Source organism: Salvelinus fontinalis, chromosome 14, assembly GCF_029448725.1.
Source record: "Salvelinus fontinalis isolate EN_2023a chromosome 14, ASM2944872v1, whole genome shotgun sequence".
In the NCBI taxonomy this organism is placed as follows: domain Eukaryota; kingdom Metazoa; phylum Chordata; class Actinopteri; order Salmoniformes; family Salmonidae; genus Salvelinus; species Salvelinus fontinalis.
Window position 1 is genome coordinate 32,490,075 of NC_074678.1, and position 20,034 is coordinate 32,510,108.

The 20,034-nt window shown below is 42.5% G+C and overlaps 1 protein-coding gene across 2 annotated transcripts in view; it reads right to left on the minus strand.

Annotated features, from left to right (window-relative positions):
- The window catches only part of LOC129810656 (RNA polymerase II elongation factor ELL-like), a 49,744-nt gene that overhangs the window by 9,251 nt on the left and 20,459 nt on the right, over positions 1 to 20,034 (minus strand). For both annotated transcript variants that reach the window (XM_055861389.1, XM_055861388.1), the window contains 4 exons: positions 16,175 to 16,219; positions 4,799 to 4,920; positions 1,623 to 1,786; positions 159 to 409 (listed from right to left, as the gene is read on the minus strand). In XM_055861389.1, the coding sequence (XP_055717364.1) occupies positions 159 to 409; positions 1,623 to 1,786; positions 4,799 to 4,920; positions 16,175 to 16,219 (582 nt within the window). The remainder of the gene's footprint in view (positions 1 to 158; positions 410 to 1,622; positions 1,787 to 4,798; positions 4,921 to 16,174; positions 16,220 to 20,034) is intronic.

The following is a 20,034-nucleotide window of genomic DNA, read 5'->3' on the forward strand; positions in this document are numbered from 1 at the left end:
CTGGCTCTAAGGGACTTCTAGTAGGAGGTTTGGGTCCTGTGACTAACTTATCTGTTGAGGACACTGGGCTCAGAAGGGCCATGGGTCTGCCAAGCTCCAGTTCAACTAACCTGTTGTGAAAGGCACCGTACCCTAGGAGCGTGACTGACTTAACTAACCTGTTGCAGGAGGCTGTCCAGAGAGTCCTTGTCGAAGGGCAAGAGGCCATCCTTCTGCAGGCGCAGGATGAGCTCAGGCTTTCTGTAAGGCTTGAGGGCCAGCAGGTGGGTGAGGCGCTCCCTCAGGGGCCTCTGCTGCGCCGTGCTCTTTTTTGCCGCACTGCTAGAGATGATGACAGGCCGCGACGTCCGCCGCGATGGAGCGATGTCAGACAGCCCAGGTGCCGGTTTCCGGATCTGCACCTTCTTACCTGAATAGAACAGAGCAGAGACATGGCTGTGTGTCAGAAAGGTTGGGCCTGTGTGACATAACAATGAGAGGTTGGCTTTGTAATGAGAAGTTGTTCGTAATCAACCTACAGTACATCTTCAAAAAGGCACTTGAAGAGAACATTTTGATGGCTTTTAACAGACAAAAGTACACATCTAGCAGTACCTGTTATAATATCAGGGTGAGCTTCATAAATGAACCCAACTAGTCTATAAAGTCACCACAGTACAAATAGTTGAACAAGCTGCTTCCTGGCCAAACAGCTACATTAAACATATCTGTGAACCTATGATGGCGTTTCTGTGGCGACTGGGCAGTTAGGCAATTGGTTTGGTGCCGAGTCACAGGCGTGACATTGTGAAGCTCTGAGCTCCTAAACATCCTGCCAAGTCAGCCCCTTGGGCCCTACACAGGGAACCATGAGCCTGCAATTACACATACACTGTGAGCTCAGCCACTTTTCACCAGAATTAAGGTCATGTGGAGATAAGAGTGTGACTAAGACAGCTTGGGACTCGACGGAAATGACACCACACAGTTTTAACTTCCTCTCCAACAAGTAAATTGCAGTGTATCCTAAAAGCGTAATCAAAAACAATGTATAATAGAGATTATGCGGTTTGATTTCTAGGTACATTTGTTTCTGTTCAGGGCTGCTAAGGCCTTTACTGAACTGCAGCAGAACCAGTTTCAGTATTCAGCTCTCCTGAGACTAGTAAAAAGCCCACACAGTATGTTTGATGTTCACTTGAAACAGCCCTGCGTGTGTGTGTTTTCAGTGTGGAAATGGCATCTCTACCCTGGAGGAGGCTGGATAAGAGTCTAAAATCTCTCCCACTGGACAGGGCCACACTAGGAGGTCAGAGCGCTTATCTGATGTGGAAAAAACCCACATCATGTTCAATAAGAGCCTGGCTGATGAGCATGCTACTGCTCTGACTGCCTGCTGTGCTCCACACCCTGATATGAGACAGCTTACTGGGGAGCAGCATTCACATGAAAATGTCCCTCCCACTGAGTCAGCATTCACTCACCCTGGATGTAAACAGACATGAGGGAACATTTCCCAAAAAATAAACTTCATAAATCTTGTATGCATCCATCCTAGACTAGGGCTAAATTAGTAACCCATGTTTTTGACTGATTTGGGTGTGACCACAGCTCTCAGTGTAGACAATGTCTAAGGGCCTTACCCACGTATCTCCCCCCAGGCTTGATGACGATCGCACCCCTGCTGCGGGTCTCCTCCTCTGCCTGAGCCATGCTTTGCCTGGCCTTCTGGTAAGAGTCGTCCGTGGCACACACCGTGATCTTGTCCTGGATTCCACCCAGGCAGTCCAGCTGAATGCTCCCCTCACTGAGACAACACATAGGAGAAAGGGTTAAACAGACACAGAGACCAACAGGTCAACTAAGTGACCCCCTACCCTTAACACCACTGGAAAAAAAAGAAAAAAAGAATAATCTTAGGTGAAACATTACTGCCTATAAAGACTAGTGAGGAAGAATATTCAGTAAACGTTTTATGCCCAACGCTCCTAGCCGGGTTAATATTCATGACATACCACTGCATTGAGGGCATTATAACTTGATACTCTATTCAACAGTGGATTCCCACATTAACAAACCAACGTTGCATTAAACCCTAATCTTTCCTGGTTTTGACTTGTTTTCCTCCTTTAATTCCTTCTAACTTTGATGATGGTTTGGCAGAGGATGAAATAAAGTTGGCAGCTCTGCCTCTGGTTTATATTGGAATTAGGGGCTCATAAGCATCCAGGGTGATGGGTGAACTCCAGCCAAACACATCATTAGAAATGGTTGAGGACATGATAGGTGTTCAAATACGACAGTCAGAGCCGGGACTTAGTTCCAATCCTTACGTCAATACGCAAACATTGACCCAATTCAATACATTTGCACAACATTGTTCTTCGATCAGACTCCAGAGGCAGATAGGCCGAAGACAGCACTAGAGCAGTAGTACTCTCCTAAAAACATAACCCTGTTCAGCTCTTAACTTCATATGGCTGCAGGGGCAGTATTGAGTAGCTTGGATGAAAGGTGCACAGAGGTGCCCATAGTAAACTGCCTGCTCCTCAGTCCCAGTTGCTAATATATGCATATTATTATTTGTTTTGGATAGAAAACACTCTGAAGTTTCTAAAACTGTTTGAATTATGTCTGTGAGTATAACAGAACTCATATGGCAGGCAAAAACCTGAGAAGTTCCACTTCCTGTTTGAATTATTTCTGAGGTGGCAGATTTTCAACCAAGCTCTCATTGAAATTACAGCGAGATATTGATGAGTTTTCACTTCCTACGACTTCCACTAGATGTCAACAGTCAATAGAACTTTGTCTGATGACTCTAATGTGAAGGGGGGGGGGGGGGCGAAGGAGACAGGAATTAGTAATCACTGCCATGAGGTGACCACGCATTGAAAACGCGCCTTCGAGGACCTCCGTTCCAACGTTCTTCTGAAGTCAATCTAATTCTCCGGTTGAAACTTTATTCAAGATGTATGTTAACAGCATTCTAAAGATTGTTTCAGTACATCGTTTGACATGTTTCTACTGACTGTTACGGAACTTTTGGACATTGTCACGTTATAGTGGATGCACTTTGTGACTTTGGAATTGATTACCGCTAATGCGATAACCAAAGTAGCTAATTGGACATAAATAACAGACATTATCGAACAAATCAAGCATTTATTGTGGACCTGGGATTCCTAGGACTGCATTCTGATGAATTCATCAAAGGAAACATTTATCATGTATTTTCTGGTTTCTGTTGACCCCAACATGGCGGCTAATTGGCTATTGTTCTGAGCTCAGTCTAAGACTTTTGCATGATTTGCTTTTTCCGTAAAGTTTTTGAAATCTGACACAGCGGTTGCATTAAGGAGAGGTATATCTATAATTCCATGTGTATAACTTGTATTATCATCTCCATTTATGATGCGTATTTCTGTTGAAACGATGTGCCTATGCAAAGTCACTTGATGTTTTTGCAACTAGTGAATCTAACGCCTCAATGTAAACTCAGATTTTTTGTTATAAATATGAACTTTATCAAACAAAACATGCATGTATTGTGTAACATGAAGTCCTATGAGTGTCATCTGATGAAGATAATCGAAAGGTTAGTGATTCATTTTCTCTATTTCTGCTTTTTGTGAAAGCTATCTTTAGCTGGAAAAAATGGCTGTGATTGTGGTTTTGTGGTGACCTAACAATCTTTTGTAGTGCTTTCGCTGAAAAGCATATTTGAAATTGGACACTTGTGGGATTAACAATAAGATTACCGTAATTTCCGGACTATAAGCCGCTACTTTTTCCCACGCTTTGAACCTCGCGGCATATACAATGACGCGGCTAATTTATGGATTTTTCCCGCTTTCACAAGAATCATGCCGCCAAAAAACTGAGCACCATCACATAATGTGACGTAAATCAAGCGCACTCAAACTTCCCATCATTCTGATTACGGTAGTCATTTTGTCACCCTCATCATGGCAAAGACACGGAGAATTGCTTATGATGCAGCTTTCAAGTTGAAGGCGATCGATCTGGCTGTTGGAAAAGGAAATAGAGCTGCTGCACGGGAGCTTGGCCTTAATGAGTCGATGATAAGACGTTGGAAACAGCAGCGTGAGGAACTGACTCAGTGCAAAAAGACAAGAAAAGCAAGCAGATGGCCCGAACTAGAAAATGAGGCTATTCAACTCCGACACTGAAGGAGATGACTTCAGTGGTTTCAGTGCACAGGAGGAGGAAGATAGTGACCAATGACTTTCTTGGTAGACTACTGTTTACTGCAATTTTTTTAATTTTTGTTACAAGCCGTGTTTCGTTAAAGCCTATTTATTTTTGTTACAAGCCGTGTTTCGTTTAAAGGCTGTGTAAAGTTAATTTGTTTCAATGTACCGGTAGGCACCTGCGGCTTATAGACACGTGCGGCTTATTTATGTACAAAATACATATTTTTAAATAATTCAGTGGGTGCGGCTTATATTCAGGTCCGCTTAATAGTCCAGAAATTACAGTACCTTTAAAATGATAATAGACACATGTATGTTTGAGGAATTTTAATTATGAGATTACTGTTGTTTGAATTTGGCGCCCTGCACTTTCACTGGCTGTTGTCATATCGATCCCGTTAGCGGGATGCAGCCATAAGAAGTTAACCATGTTAACAAACTCCTCCGCATGGGGCCGTGGTACAGAAGCTTCAATCCAAAACAACTCTTTCAAAGGGTGTTTAAATGTATATATAATGTGTGAAGTGTGATGAATTTGTGCATGTGTTATATGTCAGAGGGGATGAGGCCAGCCTATGGCCAGTTCCTCTGTGGTCCCTCACCTGGTGATGTACTGCTGGATGCAGTCAAAACTGCCTTGTGGGTTGTCCCTACCCACATTGGACAAGTAGAAAGTAAACAGTCGCAGCTCATTCGGATTTTCCGACCACGGTATTGAGATTTTCTGTGGACAGAGAAAATAATAAATCAAATGGTTAACATTCTTCCCTGAGAGTGCATTTAATGATAAATATAGGAAAGGTCATCCATAATCTGTTACAATCAATACAGCCACCAGCTTGTGACAGGTTTAGAGAATAAATCTTACAGCATTGTTTGCCAAAAGTCTCACTGCCCTCCATATACAGTAAAACCACTTATGAGCAATCTCGTGTACTGGTATGGAGTACAGTAGGTCTCCAATAGGGGAACCATATCAGCTTTAGAAATTAAACTACAAATATCTGCAAAGCTCTAAACGCTGGTTGACCCACTAAGCATGCCCCAGGCCCATCTGGTGTTCTGACATGTTCAGTGAATAAAGTTTTTAAAAAAGTGCCACAACTCATGAGGTGGTTGTGACAATCAGTAACACTAGCAGATCCCCCCAAAAGGCCACATTTATAAGCCTATATTTGCACACAGACTAGGTAGCCTAGGCCTCAGGGGATACAACTTACTTTTTGGTACACCAGCTACTGTGGCAGGAAGATAAAATATACCAACCACCCAGATTTTACCAGCCAAAATATTTCCCCCACAAACTACACACATACAAAAAAAAATGAGCATGCTTTGTAATGTTACTAAAACAAATGTTTTACCAGTAAGAAGTAATGTGGTATATAGTTTAATTTCATTTTGTGATCAAAATCTTAACCAAAATGTTACATATGACAAACATTTTTACCTGCCCCTTTATTAAGGGCGGGAGGTTACAGTGGTAGCATGACTCAAATCACGTTCATGTCTGCTGTGAGATGGAGTCTCTAGTAGAAGCGTAGAACAAAACAATGTAAATAGCCAAGAAACACAAGGACTAAGTCTCACTTTAGTAGACGTTGGTTTCATGTAAATTAGAACAATTTATGCCTGTGCGCAGCTCTTCTAAAAATGAATATTTCACTCAGCTCTGTTTGTGCGCACAGCCCCTAGCCAGGCAGTGTTGCAGCACGATATTGTAGCCTATTAGTAGTGCTTCGACTGTGTGATTCATTTACCAGCTATGAAACAAAACGGCAGAAATACTTTAGAAACCGCTATTACAGCATTTGTTACTATAAATGTGATCATACTTTACTATTTTTATTCACAAATGTGAGTAACGCTCACATTGTGGAGCCCTGACCACCCGCCAACGTGGCTGGTGTTAATTTTAGGCCTTGCTAGGCCTACTTCTATAATAATAAGCATTAATTTAAAATTACTTACCTAACAAACATTGTAGATTAGCAATTATGGGAATTAAGGTTAAATGTACTACAGGTGACATCCCTGCGCCTCCGCAATGGATTAGTTCAGAGACAGGTGTCAATCAAGACATGCCACAAAAAAAACATTTCACAACTGCGACAAATACGATCAGTAGACCAACAGCCTAAAACGACCAAATGGGGTCTGCCTAGGGCTGTTACGGTGACCATATTACCGCCACACTGGTGGTCATGAGTCATGACCGCAGTCAAATTCATGCATAATCACATTTGTGTTCACATGAGAACAGTGTTCTCATGCTAACTGATTGCATTTTGGAAGAGTCATGCTTATAACCTGCTGCCGTGTGCGCACTGCTGCGCTTATGTGAAGAAATAGTCTAATGTTTATCAACTTTTTACATAAAAAAAAAAATGGGGGTGATCAGCTTCAATATTGCAAATTGTTGCTTCCATCAATGTAATTGTCTGCATAATTTCCAACCCCCATACACTTTTTTTAATATACTGTAACAACCCTGGGTTTATAAGCGTGGATATCGACTGCTGCAGGAGCATGCTTTTTGCGGCAGTCAATAGCCCGCTGGACTTCGGGTTAGAAGGTCGAGGGTTCGAGAACTGCTCCCTGCCGGTTTCATTACAATACCTTTCTTATTCCCAGCAAACACTACCACCCCTCCCCATTTTGGAGTAAACTAATAAACAATAACACTTAGGCTTCTACCTTCAGTTTATACACAATAGTTATATTTTTTGTTTAGTACTGGCCTTCCTTTATTTCTGATGTCCATCCAGTTTGATTTATATTTGTAATTGCCATTTCACAGAAGTTCTGAACCTATATACATTTTAAAGACACCGTATGTTTTACATTTGTTCTTGTTATTAGTCCCACCCTTCAGCTTCATTCAACCCCTCCCACCAAGCTCTTAACACCAACCATTTTGGATTTCTATTTGCCATATTTCTCAACTGTGCTGTGATGCTTCACAAAAGTACTGAACCTTTCTATTATCAATTTCTACAGATTGTAAACGAAAATACAATTTTTTGCTAAAATAATTATATTAATCGATTGACTGGGACTTTTCAAATCGCCCAGTATTGCTATCTGCAGCATTAAATCTAGGTAAATGTTCAACTCTTCAGCCATTCCTGGACCTGTGACCAAAAACAAACATATGGGCAGTACCAAAATAAATGATCTAATGACTGCGTCCTCGCAGCAAAATCTGCAGAGCAGGGAAGATATATACTCAGCAAAAAAATAAACATCCTCACTGCTAACTGCATTTATTTAACAAACTTAACATGTGTAAATATTTGTATAAACATTATATTGAACAACTGAGACAATAATTTGTCTGTGGAACTTGTTCAGTTTAACAGAAATGGAGTGTCTCCCTGAACAAGGGGGGGGGGGGGGGGGGTCAAAATAAAAAGTAACCGTCAGTATCTGGTGTGGCCACCAGCTGCATGAAGTACTGCAGTGCATCTCCTTATGGACTACACCAGATTTGCCAGTTCTTGCTGTGAGACTTTACCCCACTCTTCCACCAAGGCACCTGCAAGTTCCCAGACAAAATCGATCCTGCTAGAGAGTACAGGCCTCGGTGTAACGCTCATTCCTTCGACGATAAACGCAAATCCGACCATCACCCCTGGTGAGACAAAACAGCGACTCATCAGTGAAGAGCACTGTTTGCCAATCCTGTCTGGTCCAGCGACGTGGGTTTATGCCCATAAACGACATTGTTGTGGTCTGGTGAGGACCTGTCTTACAACAGGCCTACAAGCCCTCAGTCCAGCCTCTCAGCCTATTGTGGACCGTCTGAGCACTGATGAGGGATTGTGCATTCCTGGTGTAACTCGGGCAGTTGTTGTCATCCTGTACCGCAGGTGTGATCTTTGGATGTACCGATCCTGTGCAGGTGTTGTTACACGTGGTCTGCCACCGCGAGGACGATCAGCTGTCCGTCCTGTCTCCCTGTCTCACAGTACGGACATGGCAATTTATTGCCCTGGCCACATCTGCAGTCCTCATGCCTCCTTGCAGCATGCTTAAGGCACGTTCACACCCTGGGCATCTTTCTTTTGGTGTTTTTCTGAGTCCGTAGAAAGGCCTCTTTAGTGTCCTAAGTTCATAACTGTGACAATTGCCTTCCGTCTGTAAGCTGATAGTGTCTTAACGACCGTTCCACAGGTGCATGTTCATCAATCGTTTATGGTTCATTGAAAAAGCACGGGAAACAGTGTTTAAACCCTTTACAAAGATCTGTGAAGTTATTTGGATTTATCTTTGAAAGACAGGGTCAATTCATAAACCATGTGCCAAGGAATCGGTACATCGAAAATCTCATCTCCCCCCCTTTTACTTGCCACTTGCAGCATTACCACAAAAATGGAATTAGTTGGTTGTAATTTTGGGTAGAACAGACAATTCCATAGGTGTGTTAGCTGCATGTGTGACAACTCCAGCAGTCCTATTTATGATATAATTTACAAAAATTACACCTTTAAAACATGATTTTTTATTTTTTATATCAATTACTGTATTTGAGTGTAACCACTTTGTTCTGTCTTTTCAGGTGGATTAAACTGAACTTGCAACCAACTTTCTATGGCTCATTAAAAATAAAAAGTTTGAGATGACTTCATTTTCAAATAACCGGTTGTAAATCTGAATAAAGGGAAAATGGCCATTCTTGAAAATGGGGTGAGACATTCTTACTAATTTACTAGAGAACCATTTTGGATTTAAGTATAACTTTTGTATGACTGATGATTTTAGTGAAAGTTCTATGCTTTAATATTTAACATTTTAAGCTAATCATTCTGATCTGTTGCATCAGCCTCAATGCTTTTAAAAGTTTTGTTGTATTAATTTGGGATCTATTGCATTCCACAACTGTCCCAGCATATGTTTGGAATATACATTTTTTGCACAGAAGGACATTTCGGTCAACTTTTGTACTATGGGGATAGTAGATTGACAGACTAGTGCTTTTGCTGTTTGTTAGGCTTACTCATCTTGTAGGCTGACTAAAAGTAGGCCAAACGTGGACAGTTTTAACATCTTCAATACAAGCCTGGGAATTTGATAAGAGGGACGCGCACAGTTGCGTCCCCCATGTGTCGGTCTTCACTTGTAGCCTACTTCTTAGCTGTGAGAAGGACCCAGATCACGTGATGGGCATTTGCTAATAAGAATGGTGATCTGAGCGAGCCATGTGAGTCAGAGGTGCTTCAGAAAACGGCAGCCGGGAATTCTAATTATATTCAGCCCAAGGGCACAACGGCCACTTTGTCCGCAAACGGCATGGATTTAAAAAAAGGGGGCATTACGGCCACACAAGGGGGATGCTGTGGGAAAATGTGAGGCCTGGTGAGATTATTATGAAGTGCTTGTCAAATTTTGAAAGAAAGAGACTGATGAAGTGTGTGCAGCCCGCACAAGAAAGAGCTCATGCCTTTCATGCAAAAAAAATTGATCATTAGTCACATCATTCAGCCTTAGAATATATATATATATATATATATATATATTTTTAAATATTCAATACATATAGCCCAATGTTGGCATAAATAACACCAAATTAAGCATATAGGAGTAGCTGTTTCTTTGTTAACCACTCAACACAATAGTCACATGTGCGCACTTCCTTAGAAATCGTCTGGAGAAAATATCCATTCTGTTGTATTCAGCCATGTTCAATTGTATTCTGACTAAAATAATGCCACAGAATTCTAAGTCAATCTTGCCTGTTAAATGAACTAGTGTAGCCCACTGCCATATCAGGGCCTAACATAAGGACACCTCTGTTTGCTATTCTGTTCTTCTGAAATAGGTCTGAAGAAAAGTCTGTCTACAATAAAATGGATTTATTGTGATGTGTAAGCTATATTAAATGGATGTAACCGTTTTAAAAATGGATGTTCCAAAAGGTCTACGTCAATGGCTTGTAGGCTGTGTGTGGAAGCCAGGAGATGCTAAAAGAGTTAAACGGTCAATTACCGTGAGACCGGCAGTTATTTGCTTGACAATCACCGGCTGACAATTTTATGACCATGACAGCCTCAAGTCAGCCCTAGTCAAATCAGTGTAGATGAAGGGAAGGAGACAGGGGTAAAGAAGGATTTTTAAGCCTTGAGAAATTGATTGTGTACGTGTGTGCCATTCAGAGGATGAATGGGCAAGACAAAAGATGTAAGTGCCTTAGAATGGGGTATGGTAGTAGGTGCCAGGCGCACCAGTTTGTGTTAAGAACTGCAATGCTGCAGAGTTTTTCTACACTCAGTTTCCCCTGTGTATCAAGAATGGTCCACCACCCAAAGAACATCCAGCCAATGGCAGGCCAGTGGTTGAAAACAGGTCATTAATGAGAGAGGACAGAACAGTGACACAAATTGTGCAGCGCAATAGATGGGCTACAGTCAACTGACAGTCCAGTACAACATTGATGCCCAAGACCCATAAAAGAACACATAACTCATGGTACCTTGACATGAATGGGGTATAGCAGCCGACAACCTTAGAGTTCCACTTCTTTCAGTAAAAAACAAGAAACTGCGGTTGCAGTGGGCTAAGGAATGAAAACACTGGACACCGCAGAACTAGAAAAACATGGCCTGGTCTGATGAATACCGGTTCCTTCAGTTTCACGCTGATGGGAGGACTAGGGTATTGAGAAATCCATGAGTACATGTATCCATCATGCCGTGTGTCAACGTCGCAGGCTGGTGGTGGTGTTAGATGTGTTTTCATGGAACACATTGTGCCCCTTGATAAGTGGAGCAACGTTTGCGTGCCACAGGATAGCGGAACATCATTGCATCATGACTGCAGTGTATCCATCTGGGAATACATTTTTTCAGCAGGGTAACTTCCCCATGCTACAAGGCTAGGATTGTCAGGAATGGTTCCATGAACATGACAGGGAATTCAGCTTACTGCAGTAGCCTGCCCAGTAAACAGATTGCAACCCAATTGAGCATCTGTGAGATGGAACAAGCTATTCAGAGTAGAGATCCAATACCAGCCAACTTGACAACTGCGGAAACATTGGAGTCTACGTGGGCCAGCATGTGGAACGGTTGACACATTGTAGAGTCCATGCCCCAAGGAATTGAGGCTGTTGAGGGCAAAAGGGGGTTTAACGCCATATTAGCAAGGTGTTAATGTTTTGTACACCGTGTATATTTAAAGCATGTGCTTCCACAAGTGTGGTTCCTAAGTGAATTAAGCAACTAACATCTCATAATCATGTATAAAAGTTCCCAGTTGCCCATTATTTTGGCTGCCATGGCTAGAAGAGATCTGGGACTTCGAAAGAGGGGTTTCAAAAGAGCATAGGGGATTTCAAGTGTGTGTGTGTGTGTCTCACCAGATCGCAACCCAATTGAATACTCTGGAGCAGCGCCTGAGACAGTGTTTTCCACTATCAACAAGACACCAAATGATAACATTTCTCATGGAAGAATGGTGTTGTATCCCTCCAGAGTTCCAGACACTTGTAGAATCTGTGCCATTGAAGCTGTGCTATTATTTTGGAAGTTGCCTGTATGTGTACTATACAAACAAATGTACAGTATAGGTATGCGTGTCATTCAGGACTGCATGGTGGCGGTGTGGGATTATGAGTAACAGGGTGAGGCTTCAAGCTAATACAGGGGTGCATAGCCGAGCTAGGTTAGCCCACATGTCCCCACTGTTCCGTGCTGTAACATTCTTAGTAAAAGCAAATACACAGGCAGCTAGACGCAACCCAAAGTCCGCCCCCCCCCCCACTTAGACCATTGCTCTGCTGCTCCAACATTACAGGTGTTACTTCTAGGCAAACTTGGAAAAGACTACCGCCCAGCGCTGAGGCCCAGCTGCATCTAATGACAGTGGCCACAGACTGTTTTTTTAAAAAGAGGGAAAATTATTTGTAAAATGCAAGCAACAAGAAAATACCAATATTCATTTAGACAGGTGTTGTTGAGCCGTCAGAGTTCAGTATTTAGGACACAAACACCACAATCTTAGAGAAACAGTGAGTAGGCTAAACTGGCATTAACCTAGAGTCGATGTCCACGCCCCCATGGAAATCTAATTAGCATAAGCAAATATGTTTAATCTAGAGATGTTCTTTGCATGGACTGAGTCTCAAAATCAACCGCATCCACCGATGTCGGCCTTCCGCATCTGCAGTTGAAGGTGGCAGAGCTACAGTGGTGTCAGACCAGGAGACATCCCGAAAATCGGTTTGTCTCAAACATTCTTTAGCTTCCGAACGGTTTGGCCGACAAACTAATAGGATTCAAACACTACGAACTCCACAAGACTCGTCTGAAGTTGGTACCACCACAACCACCTTCTGTCTGAAGCGTCCTAACAGTTTGGGCTACACACTAATAGGACGCCACCATCGAAAGGTAAGATTCTCAAACACGTTTTTCTCTAGGACGCCCACAAGCCTCGTCTGAAGGTAGCTCGGTACAAGTTAAAACAAATATTGGAAGTATATATGGAAGTACCAGTGTAAAAAAAACTGATATAGGATAGACCCTTCAAAACATACTTTCTTTTTTATAGATATTTTGACCATCTGTTTTGCCATGTATGAATATGCTTTCCTATGGGCTAATAGCAGTAAGGCCAAAATCAAACAAATCATTTTTATACTAAAATTCCAACTCAGAGGTAAATTATCCTTGGAATGACCATCTTAAAACAATTCCATATGTTAGTTTAGGGTGAGTTCGTAAATTCAATCTGGAGTGACAGTGTGTGCTCAGAGTGCGCTCTGGGCGTTCGTAAATTCAGACCATTGTCAGATTGTCCGTTCTAAAATTCAGAGCATTTAGAGCGCACACTGGAGTAGGGTTGATCTGAGCTTTCTGACCCCACAACGGCAGTCAAATACCCAAGCCAACTGGCTAACGTTAACAAGCTTGATAGCTACTTCCAGACACAAAATGAGAAGACCTCACTGACCATTTAACTTGCTGGTTAGGCTGTTTTCAGGTAATCCAAACTGTGCGGCTGAAAATTGTATTATGCTTTTTTGTCAAAGTTTACTGACACCGGCCATTTTCAATGGGTGTGGAGCGTTTGTAAATTAATCGATTATTCTGCAAATTTCCAACGCACACTTAGTAGAAACCAGGCCCCTTAGACCTTAGTGGTAAATGAACAGACATAAACGTCCCTCTTCTCCTACATAGGAACAGATAAATCAACACATTTTCTAAATTTGATCCTGGACCTATGCCTGCTGGGGTAGAGGGTAGTTGGGTATGCGAGCTAGTCTGTCTTGTCTAACAGGAGAGGAGTGAGGCAGGGCAAGGGCTGTGTTGGGGTAGTTGGCTGGCTGACAGACCACTGGCGGCTCCCTGCAGTGTTGGAGAGCAGTGATTCACTGCTCGGCTCTGTTTACCCAAGGTCCCAACACATGTGAAGCCTGCAGGTGGCCATCTATAAATAAACACTGTGTCCCCGCCTTCCTGGGAGCCAAGGGCTCTGTTACCTGAGATGCTGAGCCTCAGCTCCAGTACAACCCTGCCTTACATGCTCCACATGAAGAGATCTAGCCTTTCACAGTGCCAAGTTATCAACGGATTGCCTTGTATGTTTATATGAAACTCAATGGGATTAGCCCCATTTACTAAATGTCCAGTTGAGGTAGCCTGTTGATAGACATTAATCGTACTTCACAAGAACAAAACAAATACAGGAAAACAGTCATGCTTCCTCACTCAAAAGGTTCCGCTGAATGTTATCAACATTCACCGCTTCCTGTTAACTGAGGTGACTCTGCATGTGTACACCAGACACTTACGTTGAAATCTTCCTCAGCTGTAGGAGTATGTTACCCTCACACAACGTATAATGGAAGTGTGTGTGTAACCCAAGATGACTAAGAAGGAATGGAACTCACGAAGGCAGAGGGGTGAGTCAGTCTGACACAGTACAGGATGACAGAGCCAGGCCTGACAGACTTCACGTAACAGATGCCCTGTTCCCATTGCAGGCATGGGGCCAACCAAAGTACTGCTGCAGTAATGGGCTACTGGCTGAGCATACTGGCAGTTATCTATGTACAATGGAACTTCACGTAGACATGTTACCATCAGGTGGTGACTGACAACCCTCTTTAAAAGCCTAATTAATCCACAAATACCAGGGTCCCCCCATAAAACCACTGCATCTAGCCAAACCAGAAAGTTTGGAAGCAGCCATCTCCCAGAGGAAATGCTAAAACAAAATTATGCATTACCAAAACATGGAGCAAGTGTTCAAATGAAAAAATGGGTGCATGGAAAGGGAAGTTCATCCTCAACAAAAAGCTGAATGAACGGCACACTCCAGTGTACCCTCTGGCCCAGACAGACACGGTCCCCCACCCTACCCCGCTAACATTTGAAAAGCAAGTGGATTTTAACAGCCATTTTCAACCCCCTTCTCCTCTCTTATTTGGCACGGTGTCCTGCAAACAAAGCCTCTTTTCAGGCCGGGGGGACTCGAGAGGACTGGCCCTTCACAGCAGCTCCTCTGGTCTCATCCTCAGCGCTAAAATTAATTAAACTGCGGCAGGAGAGGCTGTGTACAGCAGGGGGCCATCATCTCTGGCACATACCGGTCCTCGCCAAATACAGCCAGACACACAGCCTGAGGAACACTGACACAAACAAACAGGATGTTTACCTTTCCTGGCTGTTCTTTGAGCTGGTTCTATTATGCCACCTTGACCCTGGAAGTGGCTGTGAATGAAAGCTCTGCCAATATGAATGAATGTTATGGGACTCACGGAGCAGCCGACATCATTTAGCAGCTTTCCCCCTCATTCCCCTCGCTCATTAGCGTTCCAGTGAACTCTAAAAAGGTTCACACCCAGCCCAGCCATAACTCATCACGGAAAAACACCATCTTTTCTGACCCTCTGGTCTCTCAAGTTGATCGGACCAATTACTGATCCCACCTCTCCCACTACAAGCATTTGAAATGAGCCAGGGAGGAAAGATGCAGGCATCTGATGGAGATATACCACAATAAGAAGAAATCAGCTGCACCTTCAATACTCTCTAGCTTTATCAAATATTACAGACTGAGGGTTAAAGACATTCAAGAGACAGAAGTTAAAAAGAACAATCCAATGGCCACAAACCTTTCTATAACCCACTGGATTGCTAGGACCCACCTTCCTTCTCTACATGCAACTGTTCAGGCAGCCCACCTAGCTTTAGCTTATCTAGTCCTAAACAGTACTGAGACATACGGCCTACGTAGCTTATCCAAACCAATAAATTAGACATGTTAGCAAGATCTGAGACACCACTCCAGTTTAAGTACTGGAGACCTCTGACATGATAATAGATTCATCTACACAGTAAACACCACAGGGTATAAGGCAAGGCATGACACCTGTTTGAAAAGTGTTACCTCTGACATTGAGGCCGCTCCACTGTGAACCACATTAGTAAGCTTTCGTTTGGTGGAGAAACGTTGGACTAGCAGAGCTAAATGTCTGGAATGCATACAATGCTGCTCGTAATGAGAATGCAACAACGCTCACCGTAGTTTATTTTTCTATTTTAATGCTACTGCAGAATGTATGGGTGAATTGTACAGGCTATTGCTGCTAGAACTGGAAGAGTGATGGGCTGGTCTGGGTCCTTGTCTCAGATAGCTTTCCTGTCTGTCCACCCTGGGAGGGGAACCCCTACTCCAGGGCTCCGAGTATAGCCGTGCTCTTCCTGCTCAGTGCAGCCACTCTAAAATTACAGGAAAATCTAATCCTGCCAGTCACCTGCAGACAACAAATACAGCTCACTGCAGCGACAGAGGCAATTTAGTCAGTGCCTGGTTATACACACAGGACAGTCACTGAGTTAATCATTCTTTACTGATAGGAAAATGTAGTAGTTGGTGCAAACTCAACATATAATTTGAAGACAGTGATCCCAATTTCACTCGGACAGATACAAAATTGAAAGGTTTATAAAAACTACAAATGCACTTACCCCTTGGCTTCCAGTAAATCGGATCAGCGGTTGTGAAGACAGGCCCTGAGAGAGATGGACGAGGAGAAATTAAGTCACATTGAAAAATAATCATACTGAACAAGTACATTTAGTGGGTGAAACTTCATAGATCCTGTTTGGTGGGGAAATGTAGTGGACTGTTCAGTCAGGCCCATTCAAGTGACAGGCACACTGAACAAAGCACTGTGCAATAGAGAAATCTAACCATCTCGAAATTACTATCGTATTACCCTTGTTATGAATCTTCAAAAAGTCTAGGCATACAAAAAGAGTAATCTTGATAATCTAGCTAATGTCCTTTGAACATTATGATATAACTAATATGTCAAGCAGCAACAGGTGAGGAAGTAGTCCCTTTATTTCCCATGTGCATACTAACTCAGTGGATCACTGTCAGCATGAGCTTTTAAAAATGTCATTTTTGGATGAGGGGGTAACAACGGTCTGTATTTTACATCAAGCATTCAGATTAGAGTTCATTTTGGACCTGCCCCTGTGCAGTGGAAATTGCCTCACAATGCCGCTCCAAACTATCTCTAAACGTTGAGGCCTTGCTTTCGCTCAACCCATTAAACCATCCCTTTAGAGGGTGACAGGATTGAAATGCAAAGCAAGCAGCAGGCTATCAACTTCAATCAGCAGAGCTTCCTTCCTCCTTTTCATGTGTTCACCTACATAGACACACAGATATACAGGCATATTCATCAGATAATCTGTATGCATAAAAAGCAGCATGCCAGTAGCTGGGCAGTCATTTGTTTTATATCACACATGCTATTCATTACAACAGCCAGTCAATCAGTATAGTGTTCAAGGTGGTGACATTTTTCAAAATATTTTCAGCTGTTAGCAGCCCCCCAGATGAGGCTGATAAATGAAGTTACGGGGTACAAACACTGTCAATAAATCCTCTAGATTTTCACTAAGCACACCCATAAAATCAGATGAGCATAGCCTGATGACCATAGGCTTGGCCAGTATACTGGGGTATTTGGAAAAAGCCACAGGATGGTTTTGCAAAACCGCCAAAACTATTTATTTTAAGTAAACACCTGCAGTCAACTTGCGCAATACATTAGGAGATAAAGAACATTGTGTTCTTCATTTCATCTGTCACATTACGTACAGAAGCTTTCGGTAGTCCCCAGTCACTATGTTAACAAGCACACAATGACAAGATACCGGTGCCTTGTGAGTCACTGTTGTGCAGCATGCGCCAGGTGATCTAATTACAGTATGGAATTCACAACTAAAATGTTTGCCAGCTAGATCTCTTATAAATATTACGTTTACGTTCTAAATGCTCTGCAGTTGTGTATTTGGTTTGCTAATTTAGTAGCTAGTTATCTAGCTAAGTGGTTTGCTTCTTCTAACAGCAGAGAATCCCCTCCTGGAACAAGAGCCTTGCTGGTTAACTTCTTATGGCTGCAGGGGCAGTATTGAGTAGCGTGGATGAAAGGTGCCCAGAGTATTAAATTATTATTGGATAGAAAACACTCTGAAGTTTCTAAAACTGTTTGAATTATGTCTGTAAGTATAACAGAAGTCATGGCAGGCAAAAACCTGAGAAGTTCCACTTCCTGTTTGAATTATTTCTGAGGTGGCAGATTTTCAACCAAGCTCTCATTGAAAATACAGAGAGATATGGATGGGTTTTCACTTCCTACGGCTTCCACTAGATGTCAACAGTCAATAGAACTAAGTCTAATGACTCTAATGTGAAGGGGGGGGGGGGGGGGGGGGCGAAGGAGACAGGAATTAGTAATCACGCATTCAACACGCACGTTCACGTGAGAGGCAGCTCCGTTCCATCTCAATTGAAGTCAATCTAATTCTCCGGTTGGAACGTTATTCAAGATGTATGTTAACAGCATTCTAAAGATTGATTCAGTACATCGTTTGACATGTTTCTGACTGTTACGGAACTTTTGGACATTGTCATGTTATAGTGGATGCACTTTGTGACTTTGGAATTGATTACCGCTAATGCGATAACCAAAGTAGCTAATTGGACATAAATAACAGACATTATCGAACAAATCAAGCATTTATTGTGGACCTGGGATTCCTAGGACTGCATTCTGATGAATTCATCAAAGGAAACATTTATCATGTATTTTCTGGTTTCTGTTGACCTTCTGGCTAATTTGGCTATTGTTCTGAGCTCAGTCTCAGATTATTGCATGATTTGCTTTTTCCGTAAAGTTTTTGAAATCTGACACAGCGGTTGCATTAAGGAGAGGTATATCTATAATTCCATGTGTATAACTTGTATTATCATCTCCATTTATGATGCGTATTTCTGTTGAAACGATGTGCCTATGCAAAGTCACTTGATGTTTTTGCAACTAGTGAATCTAATGCCTCAATGTAAACTCTGATTTTTTGTTATAAATATGAACTTTATCAAACAAAACATGCATGTATTGTGTAACATGATGTCCTATGAGTGTCATCTGATGAAAATAATCAAAGGTTAGTGATTCATTTTATCTCTATTCTGGTTTTTGTGAAAGCTATCTTTAGCTGGAAAAAATGGCTGTGATTGTGGTTTTGTGGTGACCTAACAATCTTTTGTAGTGCTTTCGCTGAAAAGCCTATTTGAAATCGGACACTTGTGGGATTAACAACAAGATTACCTTTAAAATGATGTAAGACACATGAATGTTTGAGGAATTTTAATTATGAGATTTGTTTTTTTAATTTGGCGCCCTGCACTTTGACTGGCTGTTGTCATATCGATCCCGTTTACGGGACTGCAGCCATAAAAGGTTATTAAGTAGCGTTTGAGTAGAATTTTATTGTTTAGGTCAGAAACGTACAAAATGTTGGCAATGCGCTCTTAAGGAATCGTTAGACAACGCTAACTAAATGCTAATTACAGGTATTCCCAATGTGGGGTACACCACAATGCTGTTGAGGGTACCGCAAATAAAAATGTGATTCATTATTATTATTATTTTTAAATATATTTTTAAATCCTCAAATAGTCCATTTAATAAGTCCATAGAAACACATACCAGCTCTACTGGTAGTACTGCTACTACCAGCAGTATTTCACCTGTTGACGGCAAGTTGTTCTGCCTCCACGTGCACAACCAATGCTAGCATCAGTAATTTTACATTTGTTGTTAGCCCAGCAGGCACGGACACTGACAGTTGTGAATCTGATACAGCCGAAGAGCTACCCCCTCCCCCGGGAAAGCACCGAACGGACAGGGAAGTTGGACCATCGAAGAGGACCAAATATGCCAACTACATTGATTTGGGGTTCACTTATATTGGGAGTAGTGCCTTTCCTTCCCCGTGTTTTGTGCGCGAAAGTACTGACATCAATGAAACCTTGACTCTTGCACAGACATTTTAGAAAAAAAACATGCCAATTTGAAAAATAAGCCACGGGAGTTTGAGTGAGACTTAATGATGTCTTACTACTCGAAAGTCGTCTTAAGTCGGCTGACAACAACAGTGGTAGGCCTGATCACCGACAACGATGAGACGACCTATAGGGAGGTCAGAGAACTGGCAGCGTGGTGCCAGGACAACAACCTCTCCCTCAATGTGAGTAAGACAAAGGAGCGGATCGTGGACTACAGGAAAAGGCGTGCCGAACAGGCCCCCATTAACATTGACGTGGCTGTAGTGGAGCAGGTTGAGAGCTTCAAGTTCCTTGGTGTCCACATCACCAACAAACTAGAATGGTCCAAACATACCAAGACAGTCGTGAAGAGGGCATGACAAAACGTATTCCCCCTCAGGAGACTGAAAAGATTTGCCATGGGTTCCCAGATCCTCAAAAAGGTTGTACAGCTGCACCATCGAGAGCATCCTGACCGGTT